At 39.2% G+C, this 20,188-nt stretch overlaps 1 protein-coding gene across 5 annotated transcripts in view; it reads right to left on the bottom strand.

Annotated features, from left to right (window-relative positions):
• Ankib1 (ankyrin repeat and IBR domain containing 1) overlaps positions 1 to 20,188 on the bottom strand; it is a 126,512-nt gene that overhangs the window by 83,880 nt on the left and 22,444 nt on the right. For 4 of the 5 annotated variants that reach the window (XM_041675712.1, XM_041675714.1, XM_041675715.1 and 1 more), the window contains exons 2-3: positions 11,049 to 11,314; positions 8,084 to 8,384 (exon numbers count right to left, since the gene is read on the bottom strand). In XM_041675712.1, the coding sequence (XP_041531646.1) occupies positions 8,084 to 8,384; positions 11,049 to 11,236 (489 nt within the window). In that variant the 5' untranslated portion in view covers positions 11,237 to 11,314. Of the gene's footprint in view, positions 1 to 8,083; positions 8,385 to 11,048; positions 11,315 to 12,191; positions 12,264 to 20,188 lie in introns of all 5 variants that reach the window. The other variant, XM_041675716.1, reaches the window with a different exon arrangement.

Genomic DNA, 20,188 nt, shown 5'->3' with positions numbered 1-20,188 from the left:
ACATACTCCAAAGGAGTCAGACAAGGCATCACAGACAGACACAAATGCAATTCTGTACAATGCCTTTAACACTTTAATACCTGCAGGTTCTAAGAACAACATAATTAAGGGGTTTTAATTTTCTGCTATGCATAAGTATGAGCATATGTGTATGTATATGAGTGTGTGTAAGTGTTGGGAATATTTTTTAAGGTGTGTTACCTTTGTTTATGATGCATTTTATTTAACTATGTGAATCTGTGATACTTAGCCTGTCTTGAACACCTGATGATCTAATAAAGATCTGAATAGCCAATAGCGAGGCAGGAGAAAGGACAGGTAGGGCTGGCAGGCAGAGAGAATATACTGAAGGAGAAAACTGGGAGAAAGGGTTTGTAATAGTAGTCTGAAAAGGAGGAGGACATCAGGGGCCAGACACCAGCTACACAGCAATCCACGGAGTAAGAGTAACATTTAAAGAAGCAAGAGAAGAAGAAAAACACAGAGGCCAAAGGGTAGATGGGATAATATAAATTAAGAAAAGTGGGCAAGAAACAAGCCAAGCTAAGGTTGGACGTTTATAAATAAGAATAAGACACCATATGTGATTATTTGGGAGCTGGGTGGCAGGCCCCACAAGAGAGTCCAAAGAGCTAACATCATATTACTACATGTAAACACTTATGGAATATAGCATAGGAAGAGTTTTGATATAAACATTCCATCTCTATGGTTCAAAATGATGAGTCATAACTGGGTATGGTGAGGCTCACCTTTAACCCCAGCACTTAGGTGACAGGTGGATCTCTGTGATTTGAAAGCTAGCATGGTCTGCATAGTGAGTTCCAGGACAGCTAAAGTTACATTAATAGAAACTCTTTTCTCAAAAGCAAGCAAGCAAGCAAACAAACAAACAAAAAACAGGAACCACAAGGAAACTTCAAATTATTAAATGCACAGAGGAAACAGCCAAATAATAACTTTCTAAATTCTTCTTTTGATTTGTTTATGAGTATTTTGCCTGCATGTAAGCATATGAACCATGTGAGGGCCTGGAGTTCAGAAGGGGGTGTTGGATATCCTGGAACTGGAAATAGGGATGGTTGTGAGCCACCCTGTAGGCGCTGGGGACTAAACCCAGGGTCCTTGGCAGGAGCATCAAGTGCTCATAACCACTGAGCCATCTCTTCAGCTCCTGATAACTCTAAATTCTACTCTTAAATAAATATACTGTTATGGTTTGAATGTGAAATATACCTCCCAAAAGCTAACATGTTTGAACCCATGATTCCCAACTAAAAGTACTGTCTGGAAGGCTGTGAAAACTTTAGGGAGTGGGCCACTGCAGTAGGCTGTAAGGGTTTCTAATTTTATGTGTTTTGGTGGTATTGTTTTGATTTAAAGAAAAAAAGTCAATTAAGAAAGCACTAACAAGAATCAGGCGATATAGCTAGCGGATTTGAAATTTTATAGCCTGGTCCTACTTCCTGTCTGCTTTCTGCTTCTTATTGTTTTGAGGGACGAGTAGTCCCAGGGAACCCTCTCCTCCCAGAGTTAGAGCCACTCGTCCTATCACGGTTGTCTGGCTACGACTCTGAGTCAAAAAGCATCCTACGCTGCTTTGTCAAAGCAGTGGGAAAACTAACACATAAAGAAAAGAACCAAAACTCACAACTAGAGAAGAAATGTTTCCATAAATATAAACCCCTACTAGTTAAAAAATAGGTTGGTCTTACTTGGGAAGGGGAATAATCTCAAGTTTATAAACACTATGCAGAGAAAGGGGGTATATTTTACAATAACCATTAGTTAATAGAACACTAGTGACTGAGGGGTCTTTTGAGATAATTTTGAGATTTATCCCAAGCAACCAAGAGGAAACAACCTCAAAAAGTCCCATAGGCAGTAGCAGGACCAATAATAGACATCTCTGCCCCTTCCATAACTAGATGATCTCATAGTTTTATGAAAAATAATGACTATCTGGTGGTATTTATTCACTTATACCATTATTTGATACTTGGTATCACTGAGCATTACAAATACTTGAAAATTACAGAAATGGCACTTATCCCTATTATTCTTATAATAAAAACTGTGAGCAATAATGTAGAGAAGTCTAAAAGTATTTAAAGTACCCATAATAATAAATATTTAAGATACATTATAATCTAGGAACTTTAGTTACACAGTGGGCTATATATTATAATGTGTGTGTTTTAAGCAGTTATGCTATGAAAACACATAAGGCCTCTGTAGATAAGTTAATTTATGCTGCCCAGGGAAATGCTTTTAGTTTAATAATAAGCATGACAAAAGGTCAGTAAGAGCCTAAAGCTGAACAAGAGGACAGTTAAGGCATTGGTGATAAACTTTATGTGGACAAAGTATTACACTGAAATTTGTCAATAAATGCTGGAACACATGCAAGGTGTTTATAAGGTTCCACTTGGAAGACTTTACAGTAAACCAACAAGCTCTTCTTCATATCGGAAAAATGGAACAGTCATTAACCAGAGTGGCTCGTGATGTGATACGCTGATAGATTAAGCAGTACAAAGAGAAACTCACATACATATCAAGGCAATCATCGGACCTTCCTTCCAAATACTACATAATTAGCCCTCTGGAAACAACAACAAATGAAACCATTTAATATGCACAACATTGTAAATACACTAAAAACTGACCAGTACTTAATAATGCTTACTGAGAATTATTAAAAGCAAGTTATTAAAGCAGAATTTAAGAGTATTATTACTACTAACAAGAACAAGCTGTTTCTACCTTAACACATTTATAGAACCATAGAGTTAACACATGTGAGTCACCACCGCCGATTCTTCCCTAGGAGGTGAGCACAGAACGATATTCAGGAAAGCTTGTCAAAAATTCTGTTGGTATGTGTCCCCCTCCTAAGTCCTAGGGCATCTTTTCACTATGTTGAGTCAATATTAGAAAGCATTGCTTGGGAATTCAAGTTAATGACCATATTTCACTAACTAGTGGGCAAAAAAGATACAAACAGAGGAAACAAAAGGACAAAGTTTGTAAAAGATTAACAAGTAAGAAATAGCAGTAAATAGAAAACAAGATCATAAGAGTTCAAGAAGTAACAAAAACTGATCTTTAACTATACTAATGAATTATGTGACTATAGCCTTTAAAACATTCATAATTTTAATAACAACTTAAAAGTGTAACATTAAAGAAACATTAAATATTAAATCTTTTAGGATAATTACTTTTAAAATATTCTAATTTTACAATAAAAAGACTGATCCAATCTCTAATCTGTCCTGCATATAGCTAAATACATCTATACAAGAGAAATTCTATCAATTATGTATGAATTAACATGAAAGTTGGTAGTTGAGAATATTTGTACTGCTGTATGAACAGTAGTGATAATACTATAAAGATAACTTTTTATAGTATCTATAAAGATAACTATTGGACTCCAAGTGGCCAAGTTCTGTCCCTAGGCCCCACCTCTAGACTGCTCTGACTGCTAGGCCTAGCACCTAGAGACATAGAATTGGCCAGTCCCATCTCCAGAGTACTCTTAAGGGCGTAAAAACCAAGCCAAACCAACCAACCAACCAACCAACCAACCAACCAACCAACCAAACAAACAACCAATCAACCAAACAAACAAACAAACAAAAACCATGACGAGGCCACAGAATCCTAACAATCAGAATCCCACCAATATCTCAGCTTGCCCCAAGATGAGACTACTGAACCCCAGACTATCCTGAAAAGGTCTGCTTCCCAAGAAACCTGCCTCCTATGCAGTTCTTTGCTGCTTCTCTCCTGCGCTGAGGCAACCACCCTCTTGTATCCTTTCCAATAAATCTCTGGTGTGAGGTTTGTTGTGCAGTGTGACTTTGTGGTATTCCTTGGCTTCTGACTGCCAGGATACCTATCCCCTCAGAGATGTGACACAGTTACAATGTCTTTAAAGAAACTATGGGCTTAAGCCTTTAAGATGGTTCTATATTAGCAATATATAATAGGCATTTATAAATAAAAATCCCCAAATTTAGTATGTATTCAGGAAGACTTTAGCACAGAATCAAGGCATTTTAAAGACAAGCTTTTCAAAGGAGTATAACAAATGCATCCATTATCAGTTACCTATTTAATAAACAAATCAAGTGAAGATAATATTGCTCAGGTGGAAGTTCCATCCCAAGTCTCCTCCCCGGGAACTGCCTCAGTCAACACTCTATCTCCAAAAAAGCCCGCCAAATGATGACCCCTTCCCAGAGATGCTCAAGACCATTCCCACAGGGTATTTAAATTGTATCCCAGGGAACAAACACATGGTTTTCTAGTCTTCCTTTTCTGGCTCCTCTCTGAGGGGCTAGAAAGCCATCTGGTGATGGGGAAGCTCAACCAATCACATCTGGTTAGGGTGTGGCCGCCTGGAGCCCAGATAGAAAAACCAGAGATGCAGGTGCACGGCTCTCTCTGCACGGTGCTTGCTGGACCATTTTGGATTTTGGACATCCCACTCTTGTAGCGTGAGTTCCCCCTTTTCAACTATTAAAATATAACTGTTGTTTTTGAGCTGGTCTGGTTATTTATCATACCGAACTAACTCGCGACAATCTGGGAGTGTTGTTATCCATTAAACCTGGGATTTTTCTAATTCGGTTTGATTGGTCTGATTTGGGTTATTGCGTTGGTAGAGAGGTTTATCAGGGTGTAGAAACTTTTCATCTGGAGGTCCCATGGAGGAGGCTATTTCTCCCACTGGTCCAAGGCACATGGTGGAAAACACCCTTTTCCCCCACACCTGCTCTCTGCCAGGCTAAGATTGGCTTTGTCCGGGTAAGTTCCAAGTTCTAAATCATAAACTTAGAGGCCCCTGCCCTCAGGCGATTTTCGGACTGTCCTGCCAAAGACACAGCCTGCCAGGCTCCTGACCTGTTACAGGAACAAAGAAAGGGCCTGCCTTGTCCTGTGAGATTCCTTTTTCAGGAGACATCCTGTTCAAGGTATTTCTCACACCCTCTGGGTTTTTTGACCCAAAGTCTACCACAATGGACGTATTAGACTAGGCTATGGGTCTCAGTATAGACTTGCAAAATGGATATCTACAACTTGAGGCCTGATCCCCAAATGTCCTTGGGTGGCCTGTTACAAAATCTTTTTAAATTGGGCTATCCAACACTGTACATCCTTGACACCTAAAACTTTTTGCCGGTGTGGAAACAATTAAACACCCCCCCCCCCTTATGCTCATGGTCTCTGGATGCTGGTTCTCCTGCTCCCCTCCTCAACTCCCTTCCCCACTTCTCTCATTGTCTGCTGGTGTGTGCATTTCTGGCATGTGATCAGGTCACTCTGGGCTTCCCACTCTGAGCTGCATGGCAGTCTGTCCTAATGTTTTTGTTCTCCCTTACAGCATCTGCTCATCCGGCCCTCAATGGAACCACCTGTGTGCTCACCTGGCTTTTGCAGCCTATTCCAGGATTTTTAAGCTGTTTTGTTCGTCTTTCTGTTAATATATATGTGTAAATAATGTGGCCACAGTATGCTTGTTTTATGTCTGTGTATATATGTGTGCTTATTTTAAAATCTGTAAAACTTATAGGTCCAGATTACTACAACAGCTCTGAAAAAATACAAATACATGATTAACCACTATCTTTGGTTGAAGTCAAAACAGAAACCTCAGCATCATCTCTGGTAAGAGTACCCATGGATGCTGGTCCTACCAAGGAGACAGTCCACCTCCAATATCCTTTGGCTTACTAAAATATTCTTTCTAATTGTCTTGCTTCTATATGCTTTAACTAACTGAGTAAACTATATGTCTAAATCTAACTTATATGTCTAATTTAGATACACCTGACAGGTAATGGTACCCTGATTCTCAAGTATCTTTACAGATCCGACAGTATGACATTTAACAAAAGAGCTTCCTATGACAGAGAGAGATGCCAGCTCCTGCACCACCCTATAGCTCTTCCAAGAAAATGCATGGTTGCGAAAGACCCTGCCTGGAGGCTTGCCTTTGGGTGTGGCAAAGTCACCCACACAGCAAAAAGCTGCCTCATCAGCTTCCTCGATATATACTGGGGGATCAATTGTCTAATCCTGCCAAGACAGGCAGACTGAACCTTACCCCCACAGAAAAATCTGTCAGGCCTCCTAGGATTAGCAGCTAAAGGCAAGTACTGCTTCATCAAAGGCCACAGAAAGACTTGGGATTGCCTGCGTAGCTGAAAAAAGCTGTCTCACTTCTGCTCACTTACTTATCCCTCTCCAATCTGTCTAATGGCATTTGATGACTTAGCATGCTGGTAGCTCATTACTTCATTATTTAAGTTTCCTGCTAAAGGACAGACAGGTGTGCCTCTTTCACAGGCTTCATAATACAAAATTTAAAAGGTTTCAGGTGTATCTTCAGAGGTTCAGAATTTCCAATTTTCTTTAATTGTCTTCTAAAATGTTCATGCTTTTTAACCTAAAGCCCTAGCCTTTTGCTGTGACACCAAGATATAAATCTGTTCCAGTTGTCTTACAGAAACCTGCAGGTTCCTGTGAAAAGTTCTGCTGCTGCATCAAGAAATCCGGTCTAGTGGAAACTAACGGTCTCCAGAGCCTATTTTGACCCCACCCATTTTCAAGCTTATTTTATACATCATTACTTCTGCCTGGGCCAAGATCAACCTGCAGTGGGTTCTCCAGATAATACCAGCACCTATACCAGCTCACCAGCTCCTGGGACTTCACCATTGGTATCACCTCTCTAGGTTCAAATGGGCACCCACCCAGCAACTGAAATCTGGTTTTAAAGGGCATATCTGCTCTCATCTCATCCATTCACCCTTGCCTCTCCTTTACAACCAGGGCACTTCTCCATCCCATTCTTTCTGGCAGTTCACAGGGCCTGTAATAACAATCTCTTTTTTTCTACTAGCAACCTGCCTTCTCAGCTCCCTCAAGGAACACATGCCTTGAGGTCTCCAGGATGGTAGTTATTGGATGCCTCACCATCCACACCTCCCGCTGAGCGTGAGCCCACAAACTCCCAACTCTCCCCTCCCCCACATCACTCCATGCCTGAAGGAAGTAGCCAGAATTGAGCCAATGCTCCTATACCCAAAGTCTGGAAATGTTTGAGTTAGGCTACAGCCCCTAACATTCATATATCCAAAGAGTCTGGAATGTCCAAGTTGAAGTTCTATTCCAAGCCCCTCCCCTGGGAGTTGCCTCAGTCTAGACTCCATCTCTGAAAAAGTCCACCAAAGGATGACCCCTCCCCAGAGATGCTCAAGACCACGCCCACAGGGTATTTAAATTGTACCCTAGAGAACAAACATGCGGTTTTCTGGTCTTCCTTCCCCAGCTCCTCTCTGGGGGGGGCTGGAGGGCCATCCAGGAGCATTGGTATCCAGTAATTTTTTTTTTTCTAATTCGGTTTGATTTGGTCTGATTCAGGTTACTGCGTCAGTGGAAAGGCTTATAGGGGTGCAGAAACATTTCAAATATATTGATAGGTCGTACATGCCATTTTCCCCCCACATTTAAGATAATGTAAGTCTTAACTTAGACAACAAAGAAGATACTAAGAGAGACTTACATAGATCTAATCTACATGGGAAGTAGAAAAAGATAAGATCTCCTGAGTAAACTGGGAGCATGGGGATCTTGGAGGAGGGTTGAAGGGGGGAAGGGAGAGGCAGGGAGGGGAGCAGAGAAAAATGTAGAGCTAAATAAAAATCAATAAAAAAGATTAATATCTTAGATTTAAAAAGATGTGTAAGTTTTATAAGTTATTTTAAAAATCAGCAAAAGAAGAGAAAAGAAACCCAAACCCTATTATTTTCAGTATGAGAGTACTGAAAAAGTACTTTATCTTAGGGGATGTTAACATTATCGATCTTGATTACATAATATTTCAAAAGGCTGGCAAGCTGCATGGGTTTTTGTTGTTGTTCTTTCCTAACATAATGAAATAACTTTACTGATAAAGTTCTTTTAGAATGAATAAAGAGGTAAGAACTTCTAAGACAAAGCAAACACTGACGACCACATATCAGCACACATTTTCTAGCACAGAAAATTGGAAAGAAACCAGGTTTACCTCTACACAGGCTTTCATCCCTGAGGCTGCAGCATAGTGAAGGGGTGTGTTCTTTTTGTTATCAACAGCATCAATAGCTGCTCTTTCGTATTCACCCTGGTCAAGCTTTGCTCCTTTCCATCTTAAGATCATCTGCAGACAGTCTGCCCTCCTGCAATCATCTTCCACAGGGCGTGCTAAGCGGGGATGAAGGGGTCCTTCAGATATCATGATTTGAGGCCCCATACACAACAGGTGCATAGATGTTTCATTGTGCACATTCCGTTTATTGGGGTTTCCATCTCTACCAAAGAGAAAAGTCCTAAAAGGAAAAGGAATGATAAAAACAACTTTTTCCAACCTAAAAATACAGAGAAGAAAACAATTTTAAAGGTAAGCTGTACTTCAGAACTAAAAATCCAACTTCTATTGAAGTGTCTGTATGACTAATTAATTCAATTAAGAAGACTGGGAGCCGCAAAATGGCTTAGACGGTGAAGAGCTCATCACACAAGTCTGACAGTCTGAATTTTGGGCACAGAACTCATGGTAGAATGGCAGAACTGACTCTTCAAAGTTGTCCTTTGACCTCCACCATGAGCTGTGGCACATGTATGACTGCCCCATACACAAGAAAAATGAACTTTAGTGTCTATAAAGTATATGACAGTAAAAATAGAAAAGGGAAAGGAAGAGAAAAAAGAAAGCAGAAAGAAGGAGGGGACAGAGGATGTTCTAATCCAAAAGAGTACTTTAAAAGAAAAGCTCTGACATGCCATATGAATCAAGGAACCTCCAAAGAGCCCACTGAGTTTATTCTTTTGTTGGCCACCTACTGCTGGGCATGCAGCAGTAGATAGTTTGTTTCCCTGGTAAGACCTACTTGAAGGAAACTAAAGACTGCTTCTGGATTAGGGATGGGACATGGTGTCCACTCCTACTTTAGCTTCTAGACACCACAGAAGAGTTTTTCAAAAGACTCCATCTGTCTTAACACATGTTTTGATTGAGCATAGTTTATGAACAAAAAAATAGTTTAGAAAATGGGAAGGCAATTTTAAATTGCCTTTTTAAATAGCTGAATACTCATATTTGATACCATACCAAAAGTTTAACAAGTGATAGATTATTAAAGGTTAGTTAAAAATTGTATGAATGAACTTTTTGCAGTGTTAATTAAAAGTCTAATGGTCTAAGTTACATTTAAAAAATTTTAATAAATGCAGAACTTTAAACAATCATAAACAAATGTGAAATATATTGATTCACTGAGTTAGGGACACTCTAATTTTATTATATAATAAATTACATTGGTTTTTATCTCTACCAATTTTATTAAAAGGTAAGAAATCAGAAGTTGTCAGGTTGAACATAAAGAATGGGTCTTTCAAAATTTTAGCATTCACTTGAAAGATCAAAGAAAAGAGAAAAAAGAACAAGAAAGTAACACATCAGTCCAAATGGATCTGTCAATCAACTGGTCAAGAAAATCCTCTCAGCTCTTTGGGCTGGAGAGGGAGGGGGAGAGGAGTGGGGGGAGGGGGAGAAGGGTGGGAGGAGGGGGAGGGAAATGGGAGGCTGGGAGGAGGAGGAAATTTGTTTTTTTTTTTCTCTTTCCTTAATAAAAAAAAAAGTTAAAAAAAAAAAAAGAAAATCCTCTCAGGAAAAACTGTCTGCTATAGAGAATTAAGAAATAATACAAAAGTTGCCTAAATTATAGAATGATTAGCAGTTGCTTTACTTGAAAGATTTAATTAGTTTTTGAGAAAATGCCAGCCTAGGGCCCCAGTTGTCATTCACCGTTTGAGAATAGTACTGTATTGCAGTGGGCAACAATAAATGAAAAAAAAAAACCCTAACTGTCCAAAATGCTGAAAACAAGTGACAATAGAATGCTCAGCCTCAATCAGGATATGGATCACCCCCTGTAAGACTCAGGGAGCATTGCAGAAGAGGAGTGGAAAGAATGCAAGAGCCAGAAGACAAGGAGATATGCAGCAAAAAGATATTTTCTGGACATGACATAGCAAATATAGTACTCTTTTCCTTAACTCACTAAAGCTGTGTTGAACTGCACATGACTTGCACAAGATTGAGTTACTCAGTATTTTATCATGGGTAGGAGAAGAGCCCATGAGGCCCCTTCCCTCCCAGAGGGTTTGCTGACAGATAATGGTCCAAAGGGATTATTGCAAAGCAATGTACACTCTTAAGGGGTGAATGTGAACAATGACCAAAGAGGTCATTCTATAATTTAGGCAACTTTTGTATTATTTCTTAATTCTCTGTAACAGACAGTTTTTCCTGAGAGGATTTTCTTGACCAGTTGATTGACAGATTCATTTGGACTGATCCTTAGGTGAGGGGACACTAATGTGTCACTTTTTTGTTCTTTTTAAACAGAAAGCCCCCAGCTCACTAATAATTCTATATATAGACAGTTATCTATTAATGATCTTCTGGTAAGACCAAGATGTCATACCTATAACCCAGAGCGAATCTATGACTCAGATCTCAATTCCAGTAATCAGAATTCTTAGTTTTATAAGTCTCTTATAATGAGGAAGAGCTATAACTAGTGACTGCTAATAGTCATTTTTTTCCACTTCTAATGCAAAATGTCTTTAAATTAGTCTTAATCTCTTTAATTGGGAGAATACACTGATCTCCAACGGTCCGTTTGACTACTGTTCACTCTGACCCTTGAGAGTATTCTTTTGTAATCTATCTATTTTCAACAATGCACTCTGGATATCAATACATCCAAAGCAACAAAGCACTATTAGAACTTTTGGTCTGATTTAGAGATAATACAAAAGATCATACTAAATCACAATCCTATCAAATTATTTGGGTACCCTCAGTTTTAGAAAACTTAACCCAGAATAGTATCATGTAACACAAACCTGTCAGTATACATTTTCAAATATCACGAATATTTTCCTTTCCACTGATTACTTAACAACGGGCTGAAGGTAATACTTACCCTAATATTCTATTCATTCCATGTCTAGCAGCATAGTGTAATGGAGTGTTGTGTTGATAGGGCTCTCCATAGGATGTATTTGGATCAAGGGATTCTTTTAGTTGAGGATTATTTTCATATATTTGGCAAGCGAGGTTTTCATCACCATTGATGAGAGCTTTGCGGAATTTGGTGGTTGTATTTCCCATGTTTTGTTTTATTTTCTGATAGGCAGTGGCACTTTTTTTCTTCAGCCACTTCTTGAATACTTCTACATGTTCCACATTCTAATGAAGGAGAAGTAATCAAATTAGTGTGTAACAGTAATTACAAAGCAGTATCCAACATTGCCAATTACAAATATTAATAACATCTGTGAAGCAGATGAAGGAAATAAACAATATTACATGCTGTTAAATTTGCCATACTTTTAACACTGGTCAAATTAACATCTTATTAAATTTTAACATTTTCTCATATAAAGACTGTAAGGTTACACAGCTGTATTTTATCTAGAAAAGTTTCTTTTATATATATAAACTTTTCACATGAGCAGGAATCAATTTCACTGACTTTTATGGCTGAATACATTTGTAATTCATGAGGACTAATTTTGGTTGTCAATCCAAGGACATCAAGAATCAAATAAAACCCAAGCAGCTGGGCACACCTGGGGACAATGTGAGGTGAGCAGACACACCCTAATACTGGGCTGCACCTTCTGGCAGGACCCCACATAAAAGCACATGGAAGAAGGGAGCTTTTGCTTTTTGCCTTCTCATCTTCACTCCTGCTGGAAAGTCACCTTTCTGTTGCTGAGGTATTCAGCATTAGAACCTACTTTTTCTGAATCCTAATGCAGATGGAAGACAAGCAGCTCTCCAAGAAAACTCAGGCTCACTGACTGAACAGCTAAAGGATTCTTGACCTTCTGGTCCAAAGATAAACTACTGTTGGGCTACAAGAATTAGTCTGTAAGTCATTATAACACCCCCCCCCCCGCAAACGCACACACCACATGTACATGCAAACATGTGCAGGTACACAGTATTCTGTCAGTTCTGTTCCTTTAGAAAACCCCAAATAAAACATAACCCAGTGAATTACAGAAAGCAAAACAGCTACACTAGTCAGTAATACAAGCCAGGCAGTGGTGGCACACACCTTTAATTCCAGCAGTCACACCAGCTGGCTACAGAGGCTGGGTAGTGGTGGTGCATCTCTTTACTCCCAGCACTAGAGAGGAATATAAGGTGGAATGAGTGAGGAAATGGCTCTCTTCCATTCTGAAGATTTCATAGAGGTAATAACTCTTTAGTGGCTTGGCTGCTTTGCTTTTCTAAACTTCAGGATGAACCCCAATATCTGTCTCAGGGTTTTTATTATTTGTGCTACATTTGGCACTCAACATTTGGGGGTATGAATTCACGAAAAATCCATTTGCCTACAGCTTTTTCTCTATTAAAAATTTCCACCTCTTCCCCTCCTCCGATTTCCCTCCCACTCCCCGCAATTCCCTCGCCCTCCCTCTCCAGTCCAAAGAGCAGTCAGGGTTCCCTGCCCTGTGGGAAGTCCAAGGTCCTCCCCATTCCATCCTGGTCTAGGAAGTGGAGCATCTAAACAGACTAGGCTCCCACAAAGCCAGTAGGTGCAGTAGAATCAAAACTCAGTGCCATTGTCCTTGGCTTCTCAGTCAGCCCTCATTGTCAGCCACATTCAGAGAGTCCTGTTTGATCACATGCTTGTTCAGTCCCAGTCCAGCTGGCTTTGGTGAGCTCCCATTAGATCAGCCCCACTGTCTCAGTGGGTGGGTGCACCCCTCATGGTCCTGACTTCCTTGCTCATGTTCTCCCTCCTTCTGCTCCTCATTTGGACCTTGGGAGCTCAGCCTGAAGCTCCAATGTGGGTCTCTGTCTCTATCTCCATCCATTGCCAGATGAAGATTCTATGTGATATGCAAGATATTCATCAGTGTGGCTATGGGATAAGGCCAGTTCAGGCACCTTCTCCTCTGCTACCCAAGGAACAAGCTGGGGACAACTCCTTGGACACCTAGGAACCCCTCTAGAGTCAAGTCTCTTGCCAACCCTAAAATTGTTCCCTAAATTCAGATATATACTTCCCTGCCCCCATATCCATCCTTCCTCCATCCCAGCCATCCCATTCCCCCAAGGTCTCCCCAATCCTCCCCTTCTCCCTTTTCTCTCTTCATATCCCCTTACCCCCACCCCAACACCACCCCGATGCTCCCAACTTTTGCCCGGTAATCTTGTCTACTTCCAATATCCAGGAGGATGACTATATGTTTTTCTTTGGGTTAACCTTCTTATTTAGTTTCTCTAGGATCACGAATTATAGGCTCAATGTCCTTTACTTATGGCTAGAATCCACTTATGAGTGAGTACATACCATATTCATCTTTTTGGGTCTGGGTTATCTCACTCTATTTCCATCTATTTGCATGCAACATTCAAGATGTCATTGTTTGTTATCGCTGAGTAAAACTCTAAAGTGTATATGTGCCACACCTTCTTTATCCATTGTTCTATTGAGGGACACCTAGGTTGTTTCCAGGTTCTGGCTATTACGAATAGTGCTGCTATGAACATAGTTGAACAAATGTTTTTGTAGTATGATGGGGCATCTCATGGGTATATTCCCAAGAATAAAATTGCTGGGTCCTGAGGCAGGTTGACTCCCAGTTTCCTGAGCAATCACCACACTGATTTCCAAAATGGTTGCACAAGTTTGCATTCCCACCAACAGTGGATGAGTGTTCCCCTTACTCCACACATCCACTCCAGCAGAGGCTATCATTGGTGCTTTTGATTTTAGACATTCTGACAGGTGTAAGATGGTATCTCAAAGTTGTTTTGATTTGCATTTCCCTGATCACTAAGGAGGTTGAGCATGACCTTAAGTGTCTTTTGGCCATTTGAACTTCTTCTGTTGGGAATTCTCTGTACAGTTGAATACCCCATTTTTTAATTAGGTTAATTAGAGTTTTAATGTCTAGTTTCTTGAGTTCTTTTTTTTTTTTTGATTTTTTGAGACAGGGTTTCTCCGTAGCTTTTTGGTTCCTGTCCTGGAACTAACTCTTGTAGAACAGGTTGGCCTCGAACTCACAGAGATCCGCCTGCCTCTGCCTCCCGAGTGCTGGGATTAAAGGCGTGCGCCACCACCGTCTGAGTTCTTTATATATTTTGGAGATCAGACCTTTGTCTGATCTTTGGGTGAAGATCTTCTCCCAATCAGTAGGTTGCCTTTTTGTCCTAGTGACGGTGTCCTTTGCTTTACAGAAGCTTCTCAGTTTCAGAAGGTCCCATTTATTCATTGTTGCTCTTATTGTCTGTGCTTCTGGGGTTATACACGGGAAGTGGTCTACTGTGCCCATGTGTTGCAGTCTACTTCCCACTTTCTCTTCTATCAGGTTCAGTGTAGTCACATTGAGATCTGTAATACATTTGGAGTTGTTTTGTGCATGGTGATAGATATGGATCTATTTTCATTCTTCTACAGGTTGACATCTAGTTATGCCATCACCATTTGTTAAAGATGTTTTCTTTCTTCCATTGTATACTTTTAGCTCCTTTGTCGAAAATCAGGTGTTCATAGGTTTGTGGATTAATATCTGGGACTTCGATTCTATTCTATTGGTCAACATCTCTGTTTTTGTGCCAATAACAAGCTGTTATCATTACTGTAGCTCTGTAATAGAGTTTGAAGTCAGGGATGGTAATGCCTCCGGAAGCACTTTTATTGTATAGGACTGTTTTGGCTATCTAGGGTTTTTTTTTTTCCCCATATAAAGTTGATTATTGTTCTCTCAAAGGTCTGTGAAGAATTTTGTTGGGATTTTGATGGGGATTGCTTTGAATCTATAGATTGCTTTTGGTCAAATTGCCATTTTTACTATGTTGATCCTCCCAATCCAAATGCATGGGAGATCCTTCCATTTTCTGGTATCTTTTTAAATTTCTTTCTTCAAAGCCTTAAAGTTCTTGTCAAATAGATCTTTCACTTCCTTGGTTAGAGTTACCCCAAGATACTTTATGCTATTTGTGGCTATCGTGAAAGGTGAAGCTTCTCTGATTTCCCTCTCTGCTTCCTTATCCTTAGTGTATAGGAGGGCAACTGATTTTTGGAGTTGATCTTGTATCCTGCCACATTACTAAAGGTGTTTATCAGCTGTAGGAGTTCTTTGGTAGAGTTTTGGGGGTCACTTATGTATACTATCATATCATCTGCGAATAACGACAGCTTAAATTCTTCCTTTCCAATACGAGTCCCCTTGATCCCCTTATGTTGTCTTATTGCTATTGCTAGAACTTCAAGCACTATATTGAAGAGGTATGGCGAGAGTGGACAGCCTTGTCTTGTTCCTGATTTTAGTGGAATGGCTTTGAGTTTCTCTCCATTTAATTTGATGTTAGCTGTTGGTTTGCTCTATTTTGCTTTTATTATATTTAGATATGATCCTTGTATCCCTAATCTCTCCAAGACCTTTATCTTAAAGGGGTATTGAATTTTGTCGAGTGCTTTTTCAGCATGTATTGAAATCATCATATGTTTTTTTTCCTTCAGTTTATTTAAATAATGGACTACATTGATAGATTTTTGTATGTTGAACAAGCCCTGCCTCTCTGAAATGAAGTCTACTTGATCATAATGTATAATTTTTTGGATGTGTTCTTGGATTCAGGTTGTCAGTATTTTATTGAGAATTTTTGCATCGATGTTCATGAGTGAGATTGGTCTGTAATTCTCTTTCTTGGTTAAGTCTTTCTTGCATGGTTTTGGGATCAGCTTGACTGTAGCTTCATAAAAGGAGTTTGGCAATGACTCTTCTGTTTCTATTTTGTGAAATACCTTAAGGAGTATAGGTATCAGCTCTTCTTGGAAGTTCTGGTAGAATTCTGCATTGAAACCATCTGGTTCTGGACTCTTTTTGGTAGAGAGGTTTCTGATGACCGCTTCTAATTCCTCGCAACTTACAGGTCTATTTAAACTGTTCACCTGGTCTTGATTTAATTTTGGTATATGGAACTTACCTAAAAAAGTGTCCATTTCTTTCACATTGTCCAATTTTGTGGCATACAGGCTTTTGTAGTAAATCTAAAGATTCTCTGAATTTCCTCTGTGTCTGTGGTTATGTCCCCCTTTTCATTTCTGAAATTGTTAATTTGCGTGTTCTCTCTCTGCCGTTTGATTAGTTTGTATAGGGGTTTGTCAATCTTGTTGGTTTTCTCTAGGAAACAGCTTTTTGTTTTATTGATTCTTTGGGTTGTTTTCTGTGTTTCTATTTTGTTGATTTCAGCCCTCAGTTTGATTATTTCCAGTCCTCTACTCCTCCTGGGTGAGACTGCTTTTTTTCTTCTCTAGAGCTTTCAGGTGTGCTGTTAAGTATCTAATGTGTGCTTTCTCCATTTTCTTTATGTGGGCACTTAGTGCAATGAACTTTCCTCTTAGCACTCCTTTTGTAGTGTCCCATAGATTTGGGTATGATGTGTCTTTATTTTCATTGAATTCAAGGAAGACTTTAATTTCTTTATTTCTTCCTTGACCCAGGGGTGGTTCAGTAGTTGACTGTTCAGTTTCCATGAGTTTGTAGAATTTCTGGGGCTAGAATTGTTGAATTCTAACTTTATTACATGGTGATCCAATATTACACAGGTGGTTACTACAATTTCTTTGTATCTATGGATGTTTGCTTTGTTTGATCAATTTTTTGAGAAGGTTCCATGAGATCTTGGAAGAAGAAGGCATATTCTTTTATGTTTGGGTGGTATGTTCTATCAATGTCTGTAAAGTCCATTTGGTTTATTACATCTGTTAGTTCTCTTATTGCTCTGTTAAGTTTCTGTCTGGTTGACCTGTCCTTTGGTGAGAGAAGAGTATTGAAATCAACCACTATTAGAGTGTGGGGTTTGACGTATGTTTTGAGTTCTTGTAATGTGTTTTTTACATATGTGGGTGCTTTTATATTTGGGGCATAGATATTCAGGATTGAGACTTCCTCCTGATAAATTGTTCCTGTTATGAGTATAAAGTGTATAAACCTTTTCCCAACCCTTTCCTATAAGCGAGTGTCTGTCTTTGAATTTGAGGTGTGTTTCTTGTAAACAGTAGAATGTTGGATCCTGATTTCGTATCCATTCTTTTAACCTGTGCCTTTTTATTGGTGAATTGAGTCCATTGATATTAAGTGATATTAATGACCAGTGGTTGTTAACTCTGGTTATTTTTTCTGGTGGTAGTGTTTGTGTGTTTCCCTTCGAGTTGTGCTGGTGGAGGATTGTCAGATGCTTGTGTTATTATGGGTGTTGTTGGCTTCCTTGGTTTGTGATTTTCCTTCTAGTATTTTCTGTAAGGCTATGTTTGTGGCTACGTATTGTTTAAATTTGTTTTTGTCCTGGAATATTTTGTTTTCTCCATTGATGGTGAATGCAAGCTTTGCTGGGTATAGTAGTGTGGGCTTTCATCTATGGTCTCTTAGTGTCTGTAGTACATATATCCAAGACCTTCTGGCTTTCATGGTTTCCACTGAGAAGTCAGGTGTAATTCTGATAGGTTTCCCTTTATATGTTACTTGACCTTTTCCCCTTGCAGCTCTTAATTTTTGTTCTTTATACTGTATGTTTTGCGTTTTGATTATTATATGGCTAGGGGATGCTTTTTTTTTTGATCCAGTCATTTGGTATTCTGTATGCTTCTTGTACCTTCATAGGAATATCCTTCTTTACGTTGGGAAAGTTTTCTTCTATATTTTCTGGACCTTTGAGCTGTAATTCTTCTCCTTCTTCTACCCTTATTATTCTTAGGTTTGGTCTTTTCATGGTGTCTCGGATTTCCTGGATGTTTTGTGTTAAGAATTTGTTGGATTTGCTCTTTTCTTTGATCAATGAGTTTATTTCCTCTATAGTATCTTCAATGTCTGAAATTCTTTCTTTTATCTCTTGTATTCTGTTGGTAATACTTGTCTCTGTAGTTCCTGTTTGTTTACCCAGATTTTCCATATCCAGCCTTCCCTCAGTTTGTGTTTTCTTCATTAGCTCCATTTCATTTTTCAATTCTTGAACTGTTTCCCTTACCTGTTTGATTGTTTTTTTTCTTCTTGGTTTTCTTGGGTATCTTTGAGAGATTTATTCATTTCCTCTACCTTTTTGTTTGTCAGCCTATGGCTTTTTTGCCACCATCATAGGCCAAAGGTGCACACAGAGCTTTAGCCCCACCTGGCTAGGTTTTTTTTTTTCTTCACAGGCCTCTGATTGAGTTTGGGCTTTTCCAATTGCAGCTCCTCTGAAACAGTCACCAGCTTCCACCCAAACTCCAGAACTACCTGGGCTCCAAATGCCACAGGACTCACTCACTCAAGACTGGCCAGTTCTGCCATCAGGCAGTACCACCCCCAACACCACCACACATGTTTTCTCTGAATTACAAAGACAGCCATCCCCCCCAGAGCTTACAGGCTCTCCTTGAAACCCATTTTTGGGCTGCTGCCAAATTTGGTTGCTGGCTTGAGATCCAGTCAGGCTTTTACTGTCCTACACAGCAGCAGTCAGTCTCACATGTTCATCAGCATTGTTGAAGATTTGTTAAGACAATTAATTCTTCAAGGAATTAGTTAAAAGGGAGTTTTTTACCACATTAAAAAATGGGGGAAACCATTAGAATGGAAGGATTTGGGTCTCTGTATGATAATATGCTAGACAGTTTCAAAATGGAATGATTAAATGAAAGGATATCTAATTTTGATGGGATTTATGTGATATCAATTGTAAATACTATCAGCTTTATCATTTTTGTCTTATCACTAAAATAGTTGTTTTAATATGAATGCTAAGATACAGTTCTTAGAAAAACCTAATAAAACAGATCACAGAGATAATAAAATCCAGACCAAGGAATTTAAGGGAGAGCCATTCATCACTGGATTATAAAAATAGAGAGGAGCAGTCTAAAGTTTTCAAACAACCAACCTTAATAATGTAACCAGTAACCTTACAGGAATCACCAGATGGCAGAGGTTCTGTTATACCTAACTGGATTCCTATGCCAATGTTAGATTTAGGGAGAATCAAGGAAGCAATAGTCTCATATGGCATGCTGTGAAGCAAATGTTAAACTTGTGGTCAGTTTGTAATTATCCTTAAAGACTGGATAGAATTGGTTAAAGGTGTTTTAGAGCCTGGTCCACAATCACAATGGAGTACCAGGTTCAAAGAGGTTAAGATTATTGAACAATGGAGTAAAGCTAGAGGTAGAGAAATCTCCCAAGATCAAATTCTTGGAGAAGGTTATGCTACTACAGAAAGGCAGGCTGTATATGATTTACCACACACTAGATTTATGCCGCACAGCACCATTGAATGTTTGGGACAGAATTGGAAAAATTGGAAAGAAAATTGAGTCATTTACGAAAGTTACACAGGACCCAATGGAAACCTTTATGGATTTCTTACCAAGACTGACTTCAGCAGTAAATAGAATGATACCAAATTCAGAAGCTAGACAAAAAATGATTGAATCTCTGGCTTTTGAAAATGCCAATTCTCTATACAAAAAGATAATATTAGGCCATTAAAAGCAAGGTCAATACCATTGGAGGAATGGATTCAAGATACAATTAATACTGAATCTCATGACCATGATGATGCATGGATAGGAGAGGTGATTTTTAGAGGTTTGAGGAAAAATTGTACTTCAAACGTTGTAATTGTGACAAACAAGGTCACCTTAAAAGGGATTGTAGACACTCCTAGAAATAATGTTTTTTCTAAGATTAATCCATCCAGAATGCCCTTCCCTTCTGGATTTTGCGGAGGGTGTGGCAAATGCAGGCATTGGACTAATGAAAGAAGTCAATGAGGAATATTCAAGGTTCTTTTGCTGTCAGGAAGCTCCCTGAGGGGCCTCTTGCATACCCCTATGCCTAATCAAGTTTAGTCACTTCCTGTCATCATAGAGGAAACTCATTCCTAGAGCAATGACAGAACCTAATGCCCACTGTAATAAACCATACTGCTCTGGATAATAAAACAGCTATCGAAGAGAGAACAAAAAATTTAGGTAAAACCATAAAGCGAGTATTTTGGAAAAACTTGAATAAATGAACAAAGCCCCAAATTAAAACTACAAATAAGTGACATCATTGAAGG

Source organism: Microtus oregoni, unplaced genomic scaffold (assembly GCF_018167655.1).
Source record: "Microtus oregoni isolate MIOR12 unplaced genomic scaffold, Mior012 000026F_ref0000081, whole genome shotgun sequence".
Lineage (NCBI taxonomy): Eukaryota > Metazoa > Chordata > Mammalia > Rodentia > Cricetidae > Microtus > Microtus oregoni.
Note: the sequence above shows the minus strand (reverse complement) of the source record. Positions and strands in the feature narration are given on the sequence as shown.